General features: G+C 43.8%; 1 protein-coding gene across 1 annotated transcript; it reads right to left on the bottom strand.

Moving 5' to 3' along the window:
• RNF186 (ring finger protein 186) lies at positions 1-24,099 on the bottom strand. The gene is given in 3 exon segments (XM_056122923.1): positions 1-699; positions 701-745; positions 24,037-24,099. Coding segments are annotated over 3 exon segments (807 nt in total).
• Positions 24,100-24,800: the final 701 nt, after the last annotated feature.

Consider the following 24,800-nt stretch of genomic DNA (forward strand, 5'->3'; position numbering starts at 1 on the left):
TCAGGCAATGGATGAGACCTCACTGGGTTTCTGCTCCCTGCAGAAGACAGTCTGAGGCCGGGCCCAGCAGCTGCTCTGGCTGGTGGAGGGACAACAGAAGAGGGTGGACATCAGCAGAGCCAGGATGATGATGAAGATGAGCACCCACCGGATGACCCCAGGGTAGATGAAGGGCAGGATGAAGATGATGAGCAAGACCAGCAGGAGCAGGTGAGCAGCCAGGCGCCGTGCAGCCACGCGGTTGGCGCTGGCAGAGCCCTGCCCGTCCTCTCCCGCCAAGATGGGGAGCCCTGCTGCTGAGGTCACCGGGTCCGCCAGGCCCTGAGGACAGAGCCGCACCTCTGCGCAGGACTTGGCCAGCTGACCCACCAAGGCCTCCTGGTCCCTCAGGCTGCAGATGAGGCCCCCAGGAACAATGGTGACCTGGCGGCACAGGGGGCAGGTGACCGTCCAGCTGTCGTCCTGCACGCACAGCAGGAGCTTCAGGCAGACCACGCAGAAGGGGTGCTGGCAGCCCAGCATCTTGGGGGGCCGCACCCAGCTGTAGGGCTCCCGACACACCAGGCATTCCAGGTCGTCTTGGCTGGAGCCCCGATGACCTCCTGGGAAGTCCTCGGTGGGCGCGGCAGAGGTGGGTGGGGGCTGCTGTTCCGCTGGCTGCGGTGGGTCCTCCGCACGAGCCATTCTGGGCACAGGCACCAGTGGGATGTGGCTGCTCAGAGCCTGGGCATCAGCACGAGCGCACCTGGGACGTGGACGTGGTCTCAGCTGACTTTTCAAGCTTCTTTTTCTTTCTCAGGAGCCTGCTGACCACTGTCTGGCACAACTTTCCTGGGGCCGCCTGGCTTGTGTCTGGGATTGCACTGTCCCTTCAGGTCTTACTATTTCGTTCCTTGAAGCCGAGGATTAATCAGTAACTAACTCGAGGGCCTGGAGACCGAATTGCCTGGTAGGAGGGCCAAAAAGGGGCAGGGCCACCACGGGAATCGGGACTTTCCTGCTGGTTTCCTGCTGGGGCCGGGTGCTTCCTAGGTCTGCGCATTGTGAGCTTGGGGTTGCATTTGAATCCCCTCCCGGCCAGCTTCTCTTTTAAGCGTTTGAAAATACAGAGCAAGGGGTTGGAGAGACAGATAGTACAAGAGAAAGGCACTTTGGCATTGCAAGCGGCTAATCCTCCATCCGTCTCCAGCGCCGCACGTGGGTCTCTGATTGCCGCCAGGGGTCGCTGCTGAGCACAGAGCCAGAAATACCCCCTGAGCATCGCTGGGTGTGGCCAACTCCCCTCCCTCCACTGCATGCACACCTCTACAAAATATGGATCTATGGCTTTGGATTTAAAACCCACTACTGCGTGGTCCTTCAAGTACCACGAGGAACTATTCCCTGCCGCACCTGCAAGCACTGTATTGAGAGTAGCTTCTGTGCACGGCTGGGTGTGGCCCCAAACCTCTCCCCACCCCTAAAATAATAAAGACTTAGGCCTCTAGCCCCAAGATGGGGATTTGGCAGATCCGGGTGGGGGCTAAGAATCTCTCTATAAGTCAATATACATGCTGGTTCTATCACAGTGGACTGGGAGACCCCTCTCCCAGTAACACAGCCACATCTTTGGGGGAGGAGGGGCATGTCTAGAAGGGTGTCAAATGAAAACCTCTGGGTGTCAGGCCCAAAGGGGAAAAGGGTATGTTTTGAGCACGTCTGCAAGCAGGTGGCCTTGTGAAGAGGCAAGAAGGGGTAGAAAAAATGTATTCTGAGCGTGAGGGGAGAGAAAGGATCCAGGAAAAGGATCCTCTGTCCTCAAAAGCCCAAAGGATCCAGGAAAAGCCTGAACAGTAGGAAATTCTGGCTGGTAGACTGGAGCGAATATTTCCTCTAGAGCAACCACAGTTGCAGGGACAGCTCCTGCCTGAGGCCCTCCTCTGTGCCTGCTGTGGGCTCTCCTATTCCACAGGTGGGCCACTTGCTCAGAGCATACCCAGTGGCAAGACAAATGATTACTGTTGATTGGAGACTATTGTGAGTCAAGACCTGAGTCAGGGGTCCTCCTCTGCCATCTCTAGGAATCCAAAAAGAGAGTCAGGTGTAAGGGAGGTGCTGCTGAAGGCAGGAAAGTCAGGGTGTGGTCTGAGCAGGCTGGCCAGCTGCCTACCAGAGACCTTCCAGGGTCTCATAGAATCCACTGGCGTCCATGGTCTCATGGTTCAGAAACTTGGTCTGTAACGTCCCACAGAGGCATTTGTGGGAATGGGGAGTTCAGGGAGCCGGCTCAAGTTAGCAGGATTCTTGTGGGCCAGACAGAGACAAATAGCATGGCAGTTGAGAGGATGTGATTCCATGATGCAAGCCTGGAAGGACAGGGTGACACTGTCCCCCCACAAAAATAGTGCATCGGTCATGCCAATCGCAGAAGAAGTCTGTGCTGAATAGTCCCCAGGCACTCATGTCACATGGTCCCAAATTTCTGACTCATCTCTTTCCCTGGGCTCTGGCCTTGGGCTTCTGTACCCCCTGCCCCCTCCTTTGGCTGGGCTCTGTCTCTGAGATCTAATGTCTCCACCAGAATGGGTGTGCGAAGAAATGGTTTTCAACATCCTGTCTGTGGGTTGTGCCGATCTGCACAATGACAGAAATTTCCTGTCATTCTACCAGAATATTTATTGCTGCTCAACTGAGAGTGGTTTTTAATCCCCAAGTCACCGACCAGCCTGCAGATGTGAAAGTTTGAAGCCCACTGGTGTGGAGCTCCTGCTAGAAAGGGAGGCAGGTCAATGGGAAGGGAAGATGAGAAAAGAGGTAGAGAAAGACCGAGTTTGAAAGCCTGGATCTGGCCAGTCATTCTGGGAGATTTTATCTTAGATTTTTTAAAAGTTATAATAACATAAAATGTATATCCCAGTTTTAATTTTTATCTGAAAAAAAGGTATTAAAGTTAAGGTAATGTGTTTGCAATGATGTTGACATTTGTGGCTTTGGTATACATGGTTTTCTCATCTCCACACCCCCCAAGTTTTTACCTTTAAGTCAGTTCAAGTTCAATGTCTGTAACAAAGGCAAGACTTTTGAGTAGCACAGCAATACACAAAGAAAAGAAATCTTTATTTAGTGCCTAACCCAGGGTCAAATAGTCACAGGACAATCGGTCTGAAGACAGCCCAGATGAATTAAGGCCTGTGTGCCCCTAAGCTCAAGGGATGCTTTGTCTTTCTTTCTTTCTTTCTTTCTTTCTTTCTTTCTTTCTTTCTTTTTGTCACATTTGGCGATGCACAGGGGTTACTCCTGGCTCTGCACCCTGACGATGCTCAGGGGATGATATGGGATGCTGGGAATCAAACCAGGTTCGACCACATGCAAGGCAAACACTCTACCCGCTATACTATTGCTCCAGCCTTGCATTGTCTTTCTTCTGCTCTAAGTACCATTGCCAAATGTTCTCTCTTTGCTACACCATAGGAAGGGTTGGAGATAGGAAGAAAAAGGAACGTTTTGAAATGCACTCATTTATAACAAAAAGCTGCTACCCAGCTCAATGAGAAGTCAAATAATCAAGAAGAAAGTGGGGTGAGGTAGGAAAGAGACGAGGGGGGTTGTTTGGGCCTAGTGTTCAAAGAATTACCTTTTGAGTGTTTGGCAAAACACCATTTAGAACTATATTTTGGAGGAGAGGGGCTGGAGAAATAGTACAGTGGGTAGAGCACTTGCCTTGCACACAGCTTACCCAGGTTTGATCCCTTATACCGCATAAGGTCCCCCAAGCCCAGCCAGAAGTGATCCCCAAGCACAGAATCCAGAGTAAGCACTGGGTACCATCGTGTTTTTGACCCCAAAACCAAAGTGGCAACAACAATAACAACAACAAGACAAAAAAGGAGGAAACACATCAGTTTGGGACTGGGGAGATAGTATAGCAGGTAAGGTGCTTACACGCATGAGGCTGACCAGAATTCAATCCCTGACACTGCATGTAAATCCCCAAACAGCACCAGGAGCGATTCCTAATCTGGACTGAGACAAGCACAGCCAGGTATGGGCCCAAATGTTATCCTGCTCCTCAAAAATGAGCAAAGGAAGGGAGAGAGAGAGAGAGAGAGAGAAGGAAAGAAAGAAAGAAAGATAGATAGAAAGAAAGAAAGAAAGAAAGAAAGAAAGAAAGAAAGAACCCAGTTTTGGGCAAAGAGAGCAAGCTCAATGCATGCATGCTCTGCTTGCTTGAGTTCCCAGGTTCAAATCTCTTCACTGCATGGTTTCCTCAGTTCTTCTGGGAGTGACACCCTACCCAGCACCAAGCCGGAAGTAGCCCCTGAGTACTACCACGTATGGCTTCCAAACAAAGCAAAACAAAAATAAAAAGAACAATATGCTATACAAAACTATACCAGTATTATAAAACACCATAATAGTACTATAGGAGTATTTAGAAACGTGGAAGGTGAGAGTTCTTCTTTTGTTGTCACTCTAAACAAAGAATGGCTTTTCCATGCTCCTGCTTGTCCCCACCCCACTATCTTGATTTTGGAGTCATTTTTCTCTTCTTCTTTTTGCTTTTACACCCAACAGTATGGTGCTCTGAGGGTCACTCCAAGTGGTGCTTATAGAACTGTGTGGCAAAGATATTAAATCCTGATCTATAGTTAGATCCATTATTTGTTGCAGCAGAGGTTTTGTGATTGAAATCTCCAGGCTTTCTCAGGGTCAGGATGGGCTACCTCCCCCCACCTCCCTATACTTCTGGAAGCTTTGGCAGTCACATCCGCACCCCAAAGTTGCCATCCAGTTAAAAAAGCTACTCCAGCCTTACCTTCCCAATAAAAATACTGAATTCCCTGAACAAGCACAATGACCTGTTATATTGCAAACCTCAATGCACAAAAGGAGAGGGAGAAAGAAGAAAGGTGCCTCCCATAGAGATAAGCTGTGTTTGATGGGTGGGGGGGAGGGTAGGGGGTGGAGGGTTGGGGAATGGTGGGAGGGAAACAGGAGACATTGGTGGTGGGAAAGGTACATTGGTGGAAGGATGAGTGTTAGATCATTGTATGACTGAAACCCAATTGTGAACAGCATTGTAATGGTCTATCTCATGGATGTTCAATAAAAAATATAAAGCAAAAACAAAAAAATCTAGGGCTTCTGCAGGCAAAGTCTGTGCCTATGCTTATCTGTCTCACTTTGCTAGCTGATTGACCTAAACAAGTTACTTTAATTTCACCAAGGGTCAGCTTTTTAATTTGATACAATGGAAACAATTACACACTAGCAAATTATGGGGTAACTTAAGTCCCCCACCTCTATTCCAGATCTACTTTGCACTTGGGATGTGTTTGGCAACCTTCAAGGCTGATGCTTTTTTTTTTTTTTTTACTTTTTGGGTCACACCCAGCAATAATGCACAGGGGTTACTCCTGGCTCTGCACTCAGGAATCACTCCTGGCCGTGCTCAGGGAACCATATGGGATGCTGGGAATCGAACCCGGGTCGACCACGTGCAATGCAGATGCCCTATCCGCTGTGCTATTGCTCCAGCCCCTCAAGGCTGATGCTTCTTAAAGAAAAGTGAATGTGCACTTGAACAGAGCATTGCCTGAAGCAGATCTATCCCCGGAGAAGCATGAAAGGTGCCTGGAGCCTTCAGAGGTTGCATTTATCTAGTTTTAAAGTTCCAGTTCAGATTAGTTTTGAATTTACTGTAATATTACAACTGGAAAACTCAGAGTCCTTCCAAATCTTCAAATAAAATGTTTGTTCTTTCAAATTGCAGTACAAATAGGAACCCATTAATTCTTAGTATAGCTTTTTCTTTTGCCTTTGAAACATGGTTTCTTCCCTCCTGTGGCTTCATGCATCCCTGGGGTTATAGAGACTTTGGAAGCCCAAGGCAAGTGAAGTTAGAATTTCACCATCAGAAGAGAAAGAGGAATCCAGAGGCAATTCAGTTCTTTCAATGGACCCTGTAGATATTCACAAACCCACAGCCTTCCTTCCTTCCTTCCTTCCTTCCTTCCTTCCTTCCTTCCTTCCTTCCTTCCTTCCTTCTATCTTTCTTTCCTTCTAAGTATTTGGGTAATATTTGATTGTACTCAGGCCTTTCTCCTGATTCTATGCTCAGGGTTCACTCTTGGAGGAACTCAGGGGATCATATCTGTTGCCAAGAATGGCACCTGGGAAGACTATGTGCAAGGTAAGTGCCTGACTGCTGCACTATCTCTCAAGTCCCCCACAACATTTCTGATCTGAGCTAAAGGTTCTTTATCGGGTTCACCAGGGAAGGAGGGAGAGATGGTAATGTCAGGAATTCCATCTATTTGTGTTATCCCTGGCCTCTGATCTCTGATGCATCCTGCAACACACTCCAGAGCGGGGGGGGGGGGGGGGGGGGGAGAGAGAGAGAGAGAGAGAGAAAAACTGTGTCTTAGCCATTGCCAAGCTGGTGTCTTCTTACCTCATGCTTTTTACTCCAGAATTCCTGACTCTGTGCTCCCCAGTGCCTGGCTAAATATGTCTCCAACCCCCAACCCTGCCTCCAAACATCCACACATCTGAGGGTATATTGGGGTGTGGGTGGGCAGGGAGCAAAGGAAGAGAATCCTGAACCATATGACCATAGAGGATAATGACCATAGAGGACTATGTCTGGAGAAGGAGTGATGTTGCAAGACGTGTGTCCCAGCCTCAAATGAAACAGGGAGACACTGTATTTTGTTTTGCAAAAATAATTATATTAAAAACCCAATCCATGCTCATTATTTGATTTTTTTTTCTTTTTAGGTCACACCTGGCAATGTTCAGGAATTACCTCTGGCTCTGTACTCAGGAATTACTCCTGGCAGTGCTCCGGGGACCATATGGGATGTCGAGGATCAAACCCAGGTTGGCCGCGTGCAAAGCAAATGCCCTACCTGCTGTACTATCACTCTGCCCCATGCTCATTATTTGAAAAAGGACTAAATGATGAACAGAAAGACAAAGCACCAGACTTTTACAGTTTCACAGCCTACAGACACCCAGTTTTAATTTTTTTCGGAGGTGGGGGAATACTCAACAATGCTCAGGGGTTACTCTTGGCTCTGCACTGGGATCACTCCTGGCATTGCTTGGGAAACCATATGGGATGCCTGGAATCGAATCCTATTTGGCTACATGCAAAGTAAGCGCCTAACCCACTGCAATATCTCTCTGTATCCTGACCTAATTTTAATTTTGATGTCTTCTTTTAAACTTTTTGTGTGCATACTTACAACTAAAACAAATTTTCCCTGTTAAAATGGGAAGCTGCCAATTATATTTTGGCAATCTGTATTTTAAGAGTTTATATCTCTTTCCCTCTGAAAAATGTACCTCAGCTTATTTGTGAAGGGTGCAGGTATTCTGTCTTATGAATGCACAGTGTTTTGATGACTTCTCAGACTTCTCCATTTCCACTGTCACTGTCAGTCCTATGACGTGCATCCGTGGGCATGTGCTTGTCATGTCGGCTCTTTCAAAATAACAACATGCAGGGTAGTTCTTCCTCTTCCTTTGTGGCTGAAGCACGTCTAGAGAGTCAGACTCCAAACTTGGCTTTATGCTGAGTTGTTGGTGAACCTGATTTAAGCCCTAAAGTTAGAAACTATCAGCTAATGAAAAATGGAAGAAACCACTAGTGTCCAACTCATAATGATCAAAGTGCTTCTATTCTCAAGTTTCCAGAAAGCAGATCATGAGCCTTCAGGCCACATTTTCTTTGAATTTGGAATGATTATAGGGTCCAAATGAAACGGGTAGGGCATTTGCCTTGCACGCAGCCAACCTGGCGAACCCAGGCTCGATTCCTCCTCCTCCCTTCTCAGAGAGCCCGGCAAGCTACCGAGAGTATCTTGCCCACACGGCAAAGCCTGGCAAGCTACCCATGAAGTATTCAACATGCCAAACACAATAACAACAAGTCTCATAATGGAGATAATACTGGGCTCGCTCGAACAAATCCATGAACAACAGGAGGACAGTGCTACAGTGCTACTTCTGAACTTACTGTCTATCTTTGGCCAACATCTAGTTGGGAGTTCCACTTGGAATTCTTTTCTTTCTCTCTCTTTTTTAGATGGGGACATTTGGACCATACCTAGTGCTGAACATGTACTTGCTTTCTTTCAAGGCAAGCACCTACTTGCTGTACAGCCTGACCACTTAGAATATGTTTCTGAAACAACTTCCTCCTCCTCCTCCTCCTCCTCCTCCTCCTCTTTTCCTTAGGGGACCATACCTGGCATTGCTCAAGCCTTACTCTTAGCTCTATGCTCAGGGATCAAACCTGGTAATGCTTAGGAAACCATAATGGTCCCTAAGAATCAAATTTGGGTTGACATTATGCAAGACAAGCACCCTACGCATTGTACTGTCGATCTGATCCCCTGAAACTCCATTGCCTTAACCAATCACTCAGTTCTAGGCAGCTAAGCTAAGTGGGCCTAGGAACCCCCTGACCCAGACCCTAGAATACCACCTAGTCAGTTGATGGGGAGGGAACAACCCCAGGTAACAGGTTCTCTTCTGCGTCTTTCACTCCTTTCCTAAATTCTCTAGCTGTTTGGACTAAGACTGTGAGTCTGGGAAGTTCTTCTCTAGAAGGAGTTTTAGGAAAGCCCTTTTAATATGATCACAAAAGCCTGGAAGTCTGGGCACATCAGAGGTTATGGCCTTACGCCCTAAAATGGCTGTGCTATTCTGGTGGGGGTGTCACTGGCCCACTAGCGGTAACTTGAGACCTCCTTTGGTGCTCTAGGAGCCAATCACCATTCCCCCTGGCCACTAATGGTGAAGGACAAAAGAAGGATTGGGGGCGTTAGGCTGGCTGGTAATCATTGGCCATTTATTCTCAAGTCTCACAGCAATTAGTTATAAAGAAACTGTGAAGGGTTGGGGGTAGCAATTACTCATAGGTGTGGTTAAACATTATCATAACAATAAACAGATGTAAAGCCCTTTCTTCAGGGGAAGTTCTTCTAGGGAATTGACCCAAGGACAAAACCTCATCTAAAAGTTCAGCACCCTAGATTACTAGGAGATCCACCCAAGGGCGGGATTCCATCTAAGGGCGTATTGCTTTCTCTTTTCTTAGTAATTACTAGCTAAGTAATTACTCAGTAATTAAGTAATTTATATAAACAATGAGATTAAATTTATTTCTTACTAATATTTCTAGTCATTTTGCATAAACACAGTAAGAGATATATTGAACTTAAAGGGTGGCTTTTCCTGGGGGCATCTTGCTATATATCCCAGACTACAGACCTCAGGCCAGGTGAGTCTTTCCTTGCCTAGCAGGATCCTTATTCAGTTACTTCTTTTTGGGTCATGACAGAGTTTGTTCATGGCCGTGCTCTTAATTTGTTATACTTCTTTTGGCGCTTAGCCTATCCCTTTTCAATGCCAGGGTAGCGTATGGCTTGCCTTGGGTCCATCCAAGACCTTCTCTGGGAGGCCCCTTTTTGGGGTGTTAGGAACTAAGGGCAATGAGGCTTAAGTCAAGTAAATGCCCAGGAGTAAATATCATTTGGAGTCAGTTAGCTCCCAAGTTACAAAAGCATAGCATTAGTTGTCTTCCCGGGTCTATACAAGAAAGACATTGTTCTAAAGTCAACTATGCAAAGGATATGAAGGAAAGAGAAAAGCAAGATTCACTTACTTATACAAAATACAGAGCCCTCAGAAGATTTGAACTACAGGTTTCAAGGTCTGATTTGGAGATATTTGTGATTAACAAATAGGGGGAGAAGAGCACAAAGGAGAGGTTAAAGATATACATAGAGGGTTAGGAGTGCCTGATGAAGTTGGGTGTGTCTTGGGAGCACTGTAATGGGTATAACTCAATAAACCTAAGCTTCCTGTGGGAGGAGCAAGGACAAACCAATGTTATTTATTTTAATGCTTAGAACTATAATCCAACAGATGGTCAATACTACTAAACACCTGTTGCAAAGAATTTTATTTGGAGCCATTGAGTTCATCCATTCCTGTGTATCTTTCTTTCTTTCTTTCTTTCTTTCTTTCTTTCTTTCTTTCTTAAGATTTTTATTAGTGAAACACCATGAGGTACTGTTGTAGATTTACAAATTTTTGTGCTTGGGTTTCAATTATACATTGATTGAATACCCATCCTTCCACCAGTGCCCATTCTCTACCACCACTGATCCCAGTATCCCTCCCCCCACCCCCGTCCCCCCTATCCCACCCTGCCTCTGTGACAGGGCATTCCCCTTTGTTCTCTCTCTCCTTTTGGGTGCTGTGGTTTGCAAAAGAGGCATTGAGTGGCAATCATGTTTGATCTAAAGTCTACTCTCAGCATGCATCTCCCATCCTGGGAGGATCCTCCCAACACGCTTTATTTGGTCCTCCCTTCTCTATCTGAGGTGCCTTTTCCCCTAACATGTGCATCTGGCCTCCAGGCCATGGAGTAAACCTCTTGGCATTTATCTCTGCTATTCTTGAGTGTTAGTATCCTATTTTGTTACTTTATGTTCCCCAGATGAATGCAATCTTATGTCTGTCCCTCTCTTTCTGACTCATTTCGCTTAGCATGATACTTTCCATGTAGTACCTCTTGTATATAAATTCCATGACTTCATCTTTCCTAACAGCTACATAGTACTCTATTGTGTAGATGTACCAAAGTTTCTTTAACCATTCATTATTTATTTATTATTCTTTAACCATTATTTAACCATTATTATTATTTAACCATTCATTATTCTTTAACCATTCATTCATTCTTTAACCATTCTTGGGCATTCAGGTTTTTTCCAGATTCTAGCTATTGTAAACAGTGCTGCAATGAACAAACAAGTGCAGACGTCACCTTGACTATACTTTTTTGCCTCTCTCAGATATATTCCCAGGAGTGGTGTTGCTGGGTCAAATGGGAGCTCAATTTCTAATTTTTTGAGAATCGTCCATACTGTTTTCCAAAAAGGCTGAACCAGTCGGCATTCCCACCAGCAATGAATGAGGGTTCCTTTCTCGCCACATCCACACCAACACCGGTTGCTTTTGTTCTTTTGGATGTGGGGTAGTGTATGTATCAGTTTTTCTTAAACTGGGTTTATGTTTTCAGTTTTCTGTGAGCTTCTAAATACTACTTCTGGAAAAAGCTGGTATGTGTGTGTGTGGGGGGGGTGTCAGGAGATTTTCACAGGCAAGGAAAATAATATATAATAAAAATACCTAGAGATTTATAGAGGAACTAAAGCTCTTATTTTGTTTAATTCTGATTTTATCTCAAATGTATCTGTCTATGGATTTATTGGGGGTGGGGGGGACGGTGGGAGGAAAACAGCCAGCAGTGCTCAAGGATTACACCTGGTTCTGCACTCAGGGATTACTCCTGACTGTCTTAGGGGACCATATGGGAGCCAGGGATCAAACCCAGTCAGCCCTGTGCAAGGCAAATGCCCAACCTACTGTACTACTGTTCCGGCCCCTCTGTAGATTTGTATCCTTAAACTCTGGGGTTCTGAGAAATACAGTTTGGACTCTGCTTTCTAAAGACTATCAGAGTCTTGTATTTGGGGGCTGTTTCCTGGCTTTCTTCCAAGGGTTTTCCAAGAAGCAGGTTTCTGAACCATGACCTCTTGCACATTCAGGCGGGTGGCCAGGTTTCTGTGCCTGACACTGCTCAGGAGCACCTTAGGTAGGCAGAAGAATTTTCTGGAGCCAAGTGTTGGAAAAACCTTTGTTTCTTGTGTTTGCTTTGGCCACTTGGAAACACAGCCAGAGACACTGTGGTGTATCACTCTTGGCATGTGGGGCTACAACTTCCCCACCCCCTCCCACCCATGAGACTTCACTTCCCTTTCCTGTCTGTGGTTTATTTAGCCTAAATGTCTGGTGTTTCTGCTTTGCCCTTGTAATTCACTTAGTCATGTTTTCTGTAAATGATTCTAAAAATTTTAGGAAAAACAAAAGGATGAGAAAACAAATGAGATCTTGCCACCTGAGAAACAGCCTGGTGTCACATCTCCAAAAGAACATGATACCTCCTAATCTTCCTGGGTAGACTGGTCCAGGCTGAGAACTCTGGGGTCTTCTCAGGATGAGGGTGGGCAGATTCCCCTTCCTGCCTGAAGGCACAGCAGCCTAAAGCCATACTCAACACCCTGAATTTTGAAACAGCCCAGCTTCACAACTTAATCTCATCAAACTTCCAAGTAACCAAATTATTCCAGATCTATAGATCTTGGTCTTCACACCTCAAAATTACACAGTATCATCAGCCCCGTAGGAACACAGCAAATCTTATTGGAAAGTTGCATGGAAGGTCACCAAGCTCAATGTACCTAAACACTAACACAGAAGGTTCAACTAACACCATCCAGCACCGAAGATCCTCAGACAATGACTTTAGGGACATCATTGTGTAATCGAACAATTTTTACAGACTGATTAATTGATCTAAGATTTAAAAATTCCATTTGTCTTTGTGTTGTAACAAACAATAGGAAGTAATTTTGATTTGCATGAAAGATGACAGGTTGGGGTGGTGGGTGAAAAACTGGGGACATTTGTGAAGGGAAGGGCACACTAATAGTGGGTTTGGTTATTGGAACATTTAATGTCTAAAACAACTATCATGAACAACTTGGTAAATCATGGACTCATAATAACATAATAACAATTAAAAAAAACAGAAAAAAATGAACACAGAATAAAACAAACAAAAAAAAAGAATTGGTACACATAGGATAGAAAGTCGAGCCATTGGGGAGCCACTGGACTGGCATTACGCTGGCTCTCCAAATGAAAGTGCAGGGCTCTCTGTCTCTGACTCTTGCTGTTTAAGACAATGGAGGCCTCAAGACAACATGGACTTATCTGAGAATGCTCTCCACTTGCCCTTGTCTCACCACGTTCCAGGGAGCGTGGGCCTGGCATCTAGACCATCAGACCATGTGAAATTAATCTTTTCAAGCACTGCCAGTCACCCATGAAATGACTGCAGGGGAATCAGGTGCCAAACCAGCCCACTTTTTCTTCTAAAATGTCTAGTCTTGGTCTCTTTGTAGAGTCTCCCTGGGAAGAAGACACTTAATTGGAAGTAACCAAGAGTTCTAGGCCCTCAGGTTTTAAGTTAGTAGTAGAAAAAAATTGACCCAAAAGCTGAGGCTACAGGGCAGGTTGAGCCTTGACAGAGAAACCTAATTTTAAGGTCTGCAGATAAGCTGGAGTGTGTCTCATGGGAGCAGGGAACAAGGGAGTTGATTGATCAGTCTGGTGCCCATCAGTCTGCAACTTCTCCTTCCTGAAATTGTGCTCCCAGCCCCCACATCCTCTTTTACGCCTTGGAGGACAGGCACTCTCCCTGAGGTTATCTAGGGACCAGGGACAGTCATACTTGGTCAGTTGAGCCAGAGGCTTGGTGGTAGCCCCCAGGGTAGGAGATAGTTTAAAGGGCTGGAGTGTGCGTCTGCATGCATGGGCTCTCTAGGGTTGATGCTTGGCTCCCCAAAGCCTCTTGGGCATGACTGGGTATGCCTTGGTGGCCCTGAGCAACTTTGGGGAGGACCTCCAAAAATTTTCAAGATAATATAAGACCCTCACTGTGTGATGCTACTCTGGGTCCATCAGTGCCATAAGCCACCAGGGCCATTTCCAGTGAATCTCAGGGGACCATGCAGTGCTCAGTATTGAAGTATTGTGAATGCAGTTTTGTGCTCCTGATCCCTGAACTCTCTCTCCTCTCTCTCTCTGTTTTTTTCTAATTTTTTTTAAGGGAAAGCTTTTTTTTTTTTTTTTTTGTCACACCTGGCAATGCACAGGGATGACTCCTGGCTCATGCACTCAGGAATTACTCCTGGCGGTGCTTGGGGGACCATATGGGATGCTGGGAATCGAACCGGGGTCGGCTATGTGCAAGGCAAAAGCCCTATCCACTGTGCTATTGCTCCAGCCCCAAAGGGAAAATTTTCAGTCTTAAGCTTTCACTAATTTTTTTTTCTTTCACTGAGCTGAAGGCAGAGCCTGACAAACTCCCTGTGGCGTATACAATATGCCAAAAAGAGTAACAACAAGTCTCACAGTGGAGCCGTTACTGGTGCCCGCTCGAGCAAATTGATGAACAACAGGAGGACAGTGCTACAGTGCTACTCAGCTGCAGATCAAACCCAGGACCTCACACACGCCAGGCAATGTGAGCCCCATCCACATTGAGCTCAACTTCCATCCTCTTTTTTCTCTTTCTCGCTTTAAAATATCTTGTAGAAAATATTCTTGTAGAAAAACCTGGAGACAACTCTAATATGCATACAGACATAAGAGTAAATCAGTGGTGGTATATCCAACAATATATTTCTTAGCAACATAAAAAAAAAGATGAATTACTCATATCAGCACCTTTAATAAATCTTGAAAAATAAGCCACACAAAGTTACTCAGGAGGAAGCTATGTAAACACCTGATGAGAGAACCTAGCAATATCCTAAAATATGCAAATGAATCCACTAATAGTGGAAAGTACATAAACAGTTGTCTGGCAGGCAGGAAGAGACCAGAAATCTTCTGAAGGGTGTTATGCAAATATGGGAAGTGGAAGACAATTTCATTTCCACAAATGTGCTGATGGTTTATATGAATGTGAAAATGTAGCAAACAGGTCATTAGACCTTATTCAAATCTTAAACAGCGGCTTAAAATAAATCTGTACTTTGTGGGAAATGGGTTTGGCAAACCTGTACTGACTCCACCATCTCTTTCCTCATAGACCAGAAGGGATTCCATGTTTCAGGGGAAAAAACTAATGGTGAGCTATCAGAGCCTTTTCCACCTGATTCAACAGAAATGCAGGTTGGAGACAAGACCACATAGCAGGATGCTCCTCTATCATCATTTTCCTGCCTTCACAGCAATCAAGACTTAGAGAGGCTATACTAATCCACAAAATATGGTTTTATCTCATGACCTCATCTACACAAGATCCAAACATCCTGGTTTGATCTCCAGAACCACATATGATTCTCTCCCTCTCCCCTAACACTGCCAGAAGTGATCCATGAACACAGAGCCAGGAGTAAGGTCTGAACATCTCCCACTGTGGCACCAAACATCCACACCCACCCTGCATTTGATAAAATGTCTATCAAAACTTTACATAAATACCAGTACCAAGGGGGGAAATCGTAATTGATTGAAAGGAAAATAAGGGGCTGGAGTGATAGTACAGTGGGTAAGGTGTTTGCCTTGCACATGGCTGACCTGGGTTCGATTCCCAGCATCCCACATGGTCCCCTGAGCACTGCCAGGAGTGATTCCTGAGTGCAAAGCCAGGAATAACCCCTGTGCATCGCTGGATGTGACCCAAAAAACAATAAATAAATAAATAGAAGGAAAATAAGTGTGGGGAGATAGATGTAGAATACCTAAAGCATCCCATAATAATTATTCTTTCCCCTTATAGAAAAAATAAATATCAACAAATTAGATTTATTTGGCATGTTGATGCCTCATTAAAAGTATTACCACACAAAGAGAAATGTTTTCCCTTCTTAACATAAATGTAGATATGAATATTATAAAAATTATGTGGAATTCCTGATTATCTGTTGTATGGTTCTGAATGTTATTCTAGATCTTTTCTTTCAAAATTGAGCAAACTTCTGCGTCAATTGTGTTATAATAGTCTTTAGCTGTGAGTATTCTGGAGCCTTTTGCCATTTACAGAATTGTTTGAACATTTTTGTTCAGAGAAGTCTAAGGGAAAAGACTTGCATAAGCCTGCAGACTACAAAATTATTATGGAACGAAGATGAAATTCCAGAATTTGTGAAAAATCTGGACTTTCAAAAATTTCAGGAGATTAAGATTTTCTACATAGAAATAAACTACTTAGACTTTTTTTTTTTTGCTTTTTGGGTCACACCCAGCGATGCTCAGGGATCATTCCTGGCTCTGCATTCAGGAATTACTCCTGGTGGTGCTTGGGGGACCATATGGGATGCCGGGGATCGAACCCAGGTTGGCTGCGTGCAAGGCAAATGCCCTTCCGCTATGCTATCGCTCTGGCCCCTATTCAGACATTTTTAAAGAAAGATTGAAAAATCTTTAAATCTGAAACTGTATGTTTAACTTTTTGCATATCAAAATGCTTTTTCTTCTTAAAACTGTCATATGCAGCTACTTGCATCTTATTGTGAGCTAAACTGAAAGGCTTAGCTTTTAACTCTTCCCATACTTTCAAAACTTCTAGTGTCTGTTTTTTCAGACTATGACTATTGTCAATAGTGCTGCAATGAACATAGAAGTGCAAATGTTTTCTCTGCAGTGTGATTTTGGGCCCCCAGGGTATATTCCCAGAGGTGGTATTGCTTGGTCATATGAAACCTTAATTTTTAGTTTTTTGAGGAATACCCATATTATTTTCCAAAAAGTCTGGACCAGTCAGCTTTCCCACAATGAATGAGAGTCCCTTTCTCCCTGCACCCGAGCCAGCACTGGTTGTTAGGTTGTTATGTTCTTTTTGATGTGTGCCAGTCTTTGTGGTGTGATATGAAAGCTCATTGTTGTCTTGATGTGCATCTCCTTGATGAAAGTAGATAAAGAGACAAGCATGATAACCTTTCAGTACCTGTATTGCAAATTGTAGTGCAGAGACAGACAGAGAGAGAGAGAGAGAGAGAGAGAGAGAGAGAGAGAGAGAGAGAGAGAGAGAAACAGAGACAGAAAGACAGAGAGGGACAGAGACAGAGATGAGAGACAGAGAGAAACAGAGAGAAACAGATAGAGACACAGAGAGAGGCACAGAGAGAGAGAGGTGCCTGTGCTTGTGTCATGGGATGTGCCAGGGATGAGCCGTACTTAAGGCAAGCACCTTACCTGAGGTACTCTCACTCTGGCCCTGATTAGCCAAGTTGATGCCTCAACTTCCATAGCAATGGAAGGATGAATTACAGTGGGAATAGAAACAGGGCCCAAAGAAATTAATAGTTATACACAAAACTTAAAACCAGCAACTCTTCAGGCAACTCTTGGGGCCAGAGTGATAGTATAGCGGATAAGGCACTTTTCTTGTATGAGGAGGACCTGGGTCCAATCCCCAGCATCCCATATGGTCCCTCCTCCAACCCCACTGCGAGTGGTTCCTGAGTGCCGAGACAGGAATAAGCTCTGTGCATTGTTGTGTATGCCCCAAATATCAAAAACAAAACAAAACAAAACAAAACAAAACAAAACAAAGCAGCACTTTCGGGAATGGAGAGTTGTCCCTGTTTTGTCCTTTTCCCGTACTGTAAGATAAGTACAGATTACTCAGAAACCTCTGAGGGTGGAGTTTACAGAAAAGCTGGAGTGTTCCTCAGTGGACCAGCCCACAAGGGAATTGTTTGATCACTCTGGTGTCCACCTGTCTGCTACCCACCCTTCTGGAAAATGTGCTTCCCTGTTCCGTTCTTCTTTACTCTGTGACGTGCAAACAAGATGATTACTTTGAGGACTTGATCTGCCGTCTTCTAACCTGCCAGTTCCTTGCCCATAAAGCTCTTTTTCCAGCCTGTCGCTATTTTGCTCAACTGTGAATTTTGGGCAGAAGTGGAGCTGAGAATTTTTGGTTACAAGTCGCAGGGCTGTTTTGTTTGCTTGCTTGTTTTTGTTTTGGGGATATTCCCACCGATGCACAGGGGTTCCTCCTGGCTCTGCACTCAGGAATTACTCCTGGAAGTGCACAGGGCACCATGTTGGATGCTGGGGATTGAACCTGGGTCAATCAAGTGCAAGGCAAACAGCCTACTCCCCTACTTGCTGTACTATCGCTGTACTATCACTCTGGTCTTAGGAACAGATTGACTATGTGACTCTGAGTCACAACCTGTTTTGAACAGGTTGACTATGTGACTCTGAACAGTCTACGTAACCACTCTGATCCTTAATTTCCTCATCTATCTAATGGATGAAAATAGTCTTGTTTATAACAGGTATATTTTGGTCCTAAGAATCAGAGAGCTGGGCCAAAGTGATAGTACAGAAAGTAGGGTACTGCCTTGCACATGGTCAATTGAGTTCAATCCTTGGCACTCTGTATGATACCCTGAGCCTGCTGAGAGTGATCCCTGAGTGCAGAGTCAGGAGGAAGCCCTGAGCACCACCGGGTGTAACCCCCTCTCCCCTGCCCCACAAAAAGAGTCAAAGAACTCAATTCAAGCTTGCTCCACCCACAAAGTGCACTTCTTGGCTTATGTGACTTTCACATTCCGAGGGCGTCAGGCTTGAGTTGGGGCCTCAGTCAGGTGGCTCATGAGGTTCATGACTCTCATTACCATGTTTCAAATGCTTTCAAGGTTTGATCACTAACACCCAGAAAGTGGGCATGATTCCTTCTCTGGGTGAGACAAAACTAGGTCACAGTGTAGGTAAGTGGCATCACTTGATTCTGTCTGAGCAAGCCTGGCGCTCCTGCATTGGCTTTTCAACTTGTCCCAACCTGTCTTAGATCCCTCCTTGCCTTCTAGGCACAAGACTGAACTTGTGCCTCAGGGCTAAACAGCCCCAAACACTCAGCCCTCTCTACCACAAAGCTCTGCCCCGAGGGCTCCTCTCTGGAAGGACTTTATCCTGTGTTGTCAATGACCACTAGACCTCAGATCCCACATATATCACCCTCATTTGGGGCACCTTACACTCTTCTCTTAGACTCGATTATGCCCTAGTCTGGTTCCTTCTCCCACTCCTCCCTGCTTTCTGGAAACATGCTACAGAGCTCTCTTGAGTTCTCAATCACTTTACATGATTAAGTGTCCACATCTTGACTTTGACCTATGTGTTCTCTAAAGGAGATCTGACTTCCTTCCCATCATTGCTGCTCATGCTGCCTTCCAAAGCAGTGGGTGTTTTCCTTTTTCCTTGATTTTCTCTTTTCAAAATTTTATTTTATTTTTATAAAGTTGTTTACAATAATTTATTGAATTCAATATTCCAACACCATTACAACCACCATTACACCTTCCCATAGCCATTATTTTGAATTTTCCCAAATGTCACCCAAGCCTACCCCAATAGCAGGTGCTGGATCATTTATTATGTATTGCTTGTTATGAATAACCTGCTAAAAATAATAAAAAAATGTTTTCTTAGAAGAAAATGTGTGAAGATTATTGTAGCTCACCCTGCCCTTGTATATTTTTAACATATAGTTGCAGGTTGTGCTAATATATATATATATGTATGTATACATATATTTTATTGTTGTTGTTGTTTAAGATCAGTTACCTTCTACTTTACACTGTATTCAATGTGGTGTGTTAAACCTGGTTCATGAGTGGTATAGAGTATGAAATGTCAAGTGGCCGTGAATGTGGCTGCATGCTCCAGGAATTCTAAAATTTTAAATACGGTGATACAGCTAGAGTTAAATTTTTAACTGGCTGATCACTTTGAGAGACACTCTGGAGGTGTCTCTGCAGCTTGTTGATCTCTTCCGAGATTTATTTGTGAGTCTCTGGCTCATGGCCATTAAAGAGCTTATATGGTGCCAGAGGCAGTTTGTGGGTATGCAGTGGCTATTTTTCTTCTGGTGGTTGAGGACTCCTTCCTCCTGATGGTCACATACAAACAACTTCTCCCTCACCTCATCCTAAAACTTCACAACATCAGATTCTACATGGGATCCCTTCTGCCCTCACTATCATCTGCTGATTTTTGGATCATTTCCCCTCATTTCCCAGGGGGGCTTGCTCTCTGTTGCTTTCTTTCTTGATGCCAGTCTTAACTTGTTATGTTGTCTGTATCCATGCGGACAATCCTTCCAAGTGTTGTTATTCTGGGGTGGTCACTATCCTGCGGTGACCCAAGAGTCCCCTTGGTGAGTACCGGTTCGAATCATCCCCCCAGCTGGCCAATGATGGATGACAAACAGATGAATGAATGAAGGAAAGGGGCACCAGGCTGGCTGATAATCAGTGGTGTTTGTTCAAGTCTCACAGCATAAATTGTATAGAAATCATGAAGGATTAGGGGTGGGCAATTACATGTAGGTGTAACATTATCATAACAATGAACAGTTGTGAAGCCCTTCCTTCAAAGGAAATTCCTCTAGGGAATTTGCCTAAGGACAAAATCTCATCTAAAAGCTCAGCACTGTAGGTTACTAGGAGATCCACCCAAGGGCAGGATTCCATCTAAGGACGTATTGCTTTCTTCTTTCCTAGTAACTACTAGCTAAATAATTACTCAGTAATTTAGTAATCCATATAAACAGTCAGATTAAATTTACTTCTTACTAATACTTGTTGCACGAGGCCGACCCAGGTTTGATTCCTCCATCCCTCTTGGAGAGCCGGGCAAGGTACTGAGAGCATCCTGCCCACACGGCAAAGCCTGGCAAGCTACCTGTGACATACTCAATATGCCAAAAACAGTAACAACAAGTCTCACAATGGAGACATCACTGGTGCCTGCTCGAGCATATCAATGAACAATTGGTCGACAGTGGTACAGTGATACTAATTTTTCTAGTCACTTTTTAATGAACACAGTAAGAGATATAGTAAGCTCAAAGGGTGGCTCTTCTTGGGGACATCTCACTATATATCCCCGACTACAGACTTCAGGCTAGGTTAGTCTTTTCTAACCTAACCTTTTCTAACCCTTTCTAGCCTAGCAGCATCCTTATTCAGTTACTTCTTTTTGGGTCATAACAGTTTGTCATGACCATATTCTTAATTTATATACTTCTTACAGTGCTTAGCCTGTCTCTTTTTGATGTCAGGGTAGCTTATAACTTGCCCTGGGTCCATCCAAGACCATATCTGAGAGCCCCCTTTTGGGTGTTAGGGACTAAGGGCAACTGAGGTTTAAGTCAGGTAAATATGATGGATGCCCTGGAGTAAATATTATTCAGAGTCAGTTAACTCCCAAGCTATAAAAGCATACCATTAGTTGTCTTCCTGTGTCCATACAAAAAGGACATTGTTCTAAAGTTAACTATGCAAAGGATATGAAGGAAAGAGGAAAGCAAGATTTCACTAACATGTACAGAAAATCAGAGCCCTCAGAATATTTAACCTACATGTTGCAAGGTCTGATTTGGGGATATTTGTGATTAGCAGATAGGGGAAGAAGAGCATAAAAAGGGGGTAAAAAATACACACAGAAGATTGGGAGTGATTGATGGAGCTGGGTGTGCCTTGGGAGCATTGCAATGGGTATAATTCAATAAATCTAAGCTCCCTGCAAGAGATGGGGGTGTGGGGGGAGAAAGGACAAACCAATGTAATGCAACACTTCCAAGCCTCTCAGTTTCTTTGAGCACCTTTCCTCTAATAATCTGCACTTGCCTTAGCTCTCACTCCCCAACCATGCTGTTTGCTTTTGCCAATGACAATGAGTGACATTATCAATTTCATGCATCCAATTCTCAACCTACCACGTCATGTCTTTCAGTTTACTCTTTTAGTAACCAGAATCTTTTCAGAGTTCCTGGATCTAATTGAAATGTGGATATTGTATGGACTTCCTTAAACTAACAAGCAATTGTCAGATACTGGTATCTGAAAATTCAGTTCAGTTCTGACACATTCTGGACAATGCATTAGATTCCACAGATTAAAGTCTCAGTCTCCCAAGACCATCCTCTACTTCCCATGGCAGTCACAATTCTAGGCTGTTACCTATGCTTCTCGTCAATACCTGATGATTGAAGTGTCCCATAACTTTTTCTTGAGATCCAATCAATTTGCTAGAGTGTCTTACAGAACTCAGGAGATTTATTTTCTCACTAGAATATCAATTTATACACAAGTAAAAATCTAAGGACTGTCAGATGGAAAAGATGCAGGGGCAAAATATAGGAAAAAAAGATGTGGAGTGTTCATGTTCTTTTCAGATGTGCCTTTCTCCCTAAATCTTCACCTGATTATCACTCAGAAGCTGTCTTGGGTTTTTATGGAGGCTTTATTACACAAGCATAATTGATTAATTCACTGGTCATTGGAAATGGAACTCTATCTCCAGAACTTCTCACCTCCCTAGACATTAGCAATGGGACTTGAAGTTCTTTTCTAATCTCAATATTGGTTCTCCAAGCAACTGGGTTCCATCCTTATGGCTTCCCAAGGTCATCTCATTCATAGAACAACATTCACCTTTATCACTCTTAATACTTTGAAAATTATAAGGATTTGGAGAGATGTGAGTCAGTAAAAGTGGATGAAGACCAAAGATGTATGAGAAAAATTTTGATCTTTTGAATAACTACATATTTTCTAAGAAATTTACATACATATATATCTTACAAACTACAGTACTGCCTATCCAATTACTGATAACCATCAGACACTGGCACCTCCAGTAATTCCATGAACACTTACGGTTTCTCCTCCCTGAATATCCTTACTCTTCTCTTTCCCCAGGTACAGTTTCGTGATCGGCTAAAACTGGGTCTGTAAAACTGGATTTTCCTCTATTCGGTGCCTACACCAGTGAGGTGAGACATACACAACTACACTGACAGTGATCTTCCAGTGGGATTCGAATGTCTCCATACAAATGCCACATGTCCTCAGCTCATTCATTCTACCCATTTCAGCATATTCATTGCACAACTCTGTTCCCTGCTTAGATCTCCATTTCCTTCACAACCTTATTCTCAGTTGTTGATGTTTCTGCTCGATTACTGAGATAGAGTACATGACAGCTATCAGTTTTCCTCCCTCTAAATAGTTTGCATACTGTAACCTCATATATGAGTATTTTTTTAGTGTTTTTTCCCTCTTGTGGTAAAATTTATATACAATAAAATATATGTGTTTTAATATGACTTCTTTCTTTTGAATCTGCCTTTTTAAGGCTTTCACGTCCACAATTCCGCCAGCAATCTCTATGTTGCTAAGTGTAGCAGGTAGTGGTTGCACCTTGGTTTATGTGTCTAATACAAATAGCCTTTGACCTATGGATCAGTCTCTCCCTTTGTTACTTTTTCTGGACATGACCTTTTTCTCTTATCTCACCAGATTTTTTGAACGTCCTGATTCCCTGATTTCTGGCCTTATCTTCTTCCTTCTCCATCTATGTTCACTTCCTTGAGAATCTCACTCTCTCATGTCTTTAATATTATTAAGCTGCTGACAAATTCAATTTGTACCTTTAAACTATGCATACACAGTTGCCTCTATCTCTCTTTGAATTTATGATTGACATCACAATCCCAATATATCCCAAATTGAATTCCCGTTTCCTCCTGCCTCCTCATCCCAAAAAACTCAATGTCTGCAATATTCCCCTCACTTCATTTTCTCAGTTGATAATGACTCCATCTTTCGGGTTGCTAAGATGAAAAACTTGGAGTTATTCTTGTATGTCTTCTTTTTTTCGTGCTTACTAGCCAGTTAATCAGATGTTTAATTGGCTCCATCTTTGAACTGCATCCCTAATTTAAACACCTTTTTTTCCTTTGTTTGGTTTTTGGCACATCTGGAAGTACTTGGGGTTTAACCCTTGACTCCATGTTTAGGGATCACTACTGGTGGGCTCAGGGGACCATAAGGGGTACCAGGGATCACACTCAGTCACTATGTGCCAGATAAGCACCCTCCCCACTGTATATCACTCTGGCCCCTTTAATTAGTTTTCACCATTGCCACTATTGCCAGTTGTTTTGAACATATACATCTATCACCTGAGTTGTTGACAATTGCTTCCTAATAGATCCTTATCCTGCAATCTTGTTCAACATCAATTCTCAATATGACTCTTTAAAAATGGAATGATTTATTTCATGTCACTTATCTACTCAAAACCCTGAAATGACTCTAAACTTCCTCTGATAAAAGCCAAAGACATTACCATGACCTAGTAGGCTCTCCCTGAGCTGGCTGGCCCTATTTTTCTTTGACTTGTTGTGTAATCTCTTCTCACAATGCTTTAGCATGCCAAGGCCAATTCATGTTCAGGGCCATTTCTATAATTGTTTTCCCTTCCTGGAATTCTGTTCCTCCACATATCCACTTGCCATTCAAATCTTTCTTGAAATATCACCTATTCATTGCAACCCAGACTGCCTTGTTATTATAACAAATATAACAAATTCTTCACCACCTCATAGTTCTCGTTCCACTTGTCCTGCTCCAGGTTCCTCCAGCTGCACACCACCCCCATTGTTATAAACGTATAATGTGTTACATAATTTATATATTTATTGTGTTGATTATCTATTTTCTCCCACTTGAGTATGACTGACATCTCAAACTCAGCATATCCCAAATTAAACTTCTGTTCCCTATTTCCAAGCACAACAAAAATCCAAAAATCAATCTAACTGCAGTCTTCCCAGAGGGCAAGATATTTGGGGCTCTTGGGTTCATGAATGTATAGTAAATGCCTAGAGCAGAACTGGAGACTTTTAAATTTGTTTTTGGGCTACATCCAACAGTGATCAAGACTGACTTCTGACTCTATACTCAGGGATAACTCCTGGTAGGGCTTGGGTGACCGTATGGGGTGCCAGGGATTGAACCTGGGTCAGCCATATGCAAGGTAAGTGCCCTACCCACTGTACTATCTCTCTAGCCTCCACCTAATAGACTCTTAATAAATAATTGTTGATGAACAATAATCTATAAGTAATCGTGTCTCTGTGATGGTTATATGTTTTATAACTTAATAAACTGTATTTTGGACTGGAGAGATAATACAGTGGGTAGGGCACTTTTCTTATATGCAGCCAACCTGGGTTCAATTCCTGGTACCCCATGTGTTTTCCTGAGCCCTGCCAGGAGTGATGCCTGAGCACAGAGCCAGGAGTAAGCCCTGAACACCATCAGGTGTGACGTCCAAACCAAACCAAACCAAACCAAACC

This window comes from Sorex fumeus, unplaced genomic scaffold (assembly GCF_029834395.1).
Source record: "Sorex fumeus unplaced genomic scaffold, SorFum_2.1 ptg000047l, whole genome shotgun sequence".
Taxonomy (NCBI): Eukaryota; Metazoa; Chordata; class Mammalia; order Eulipotyphla; family Soricidae; genus Sorex; species Sorex fumeus.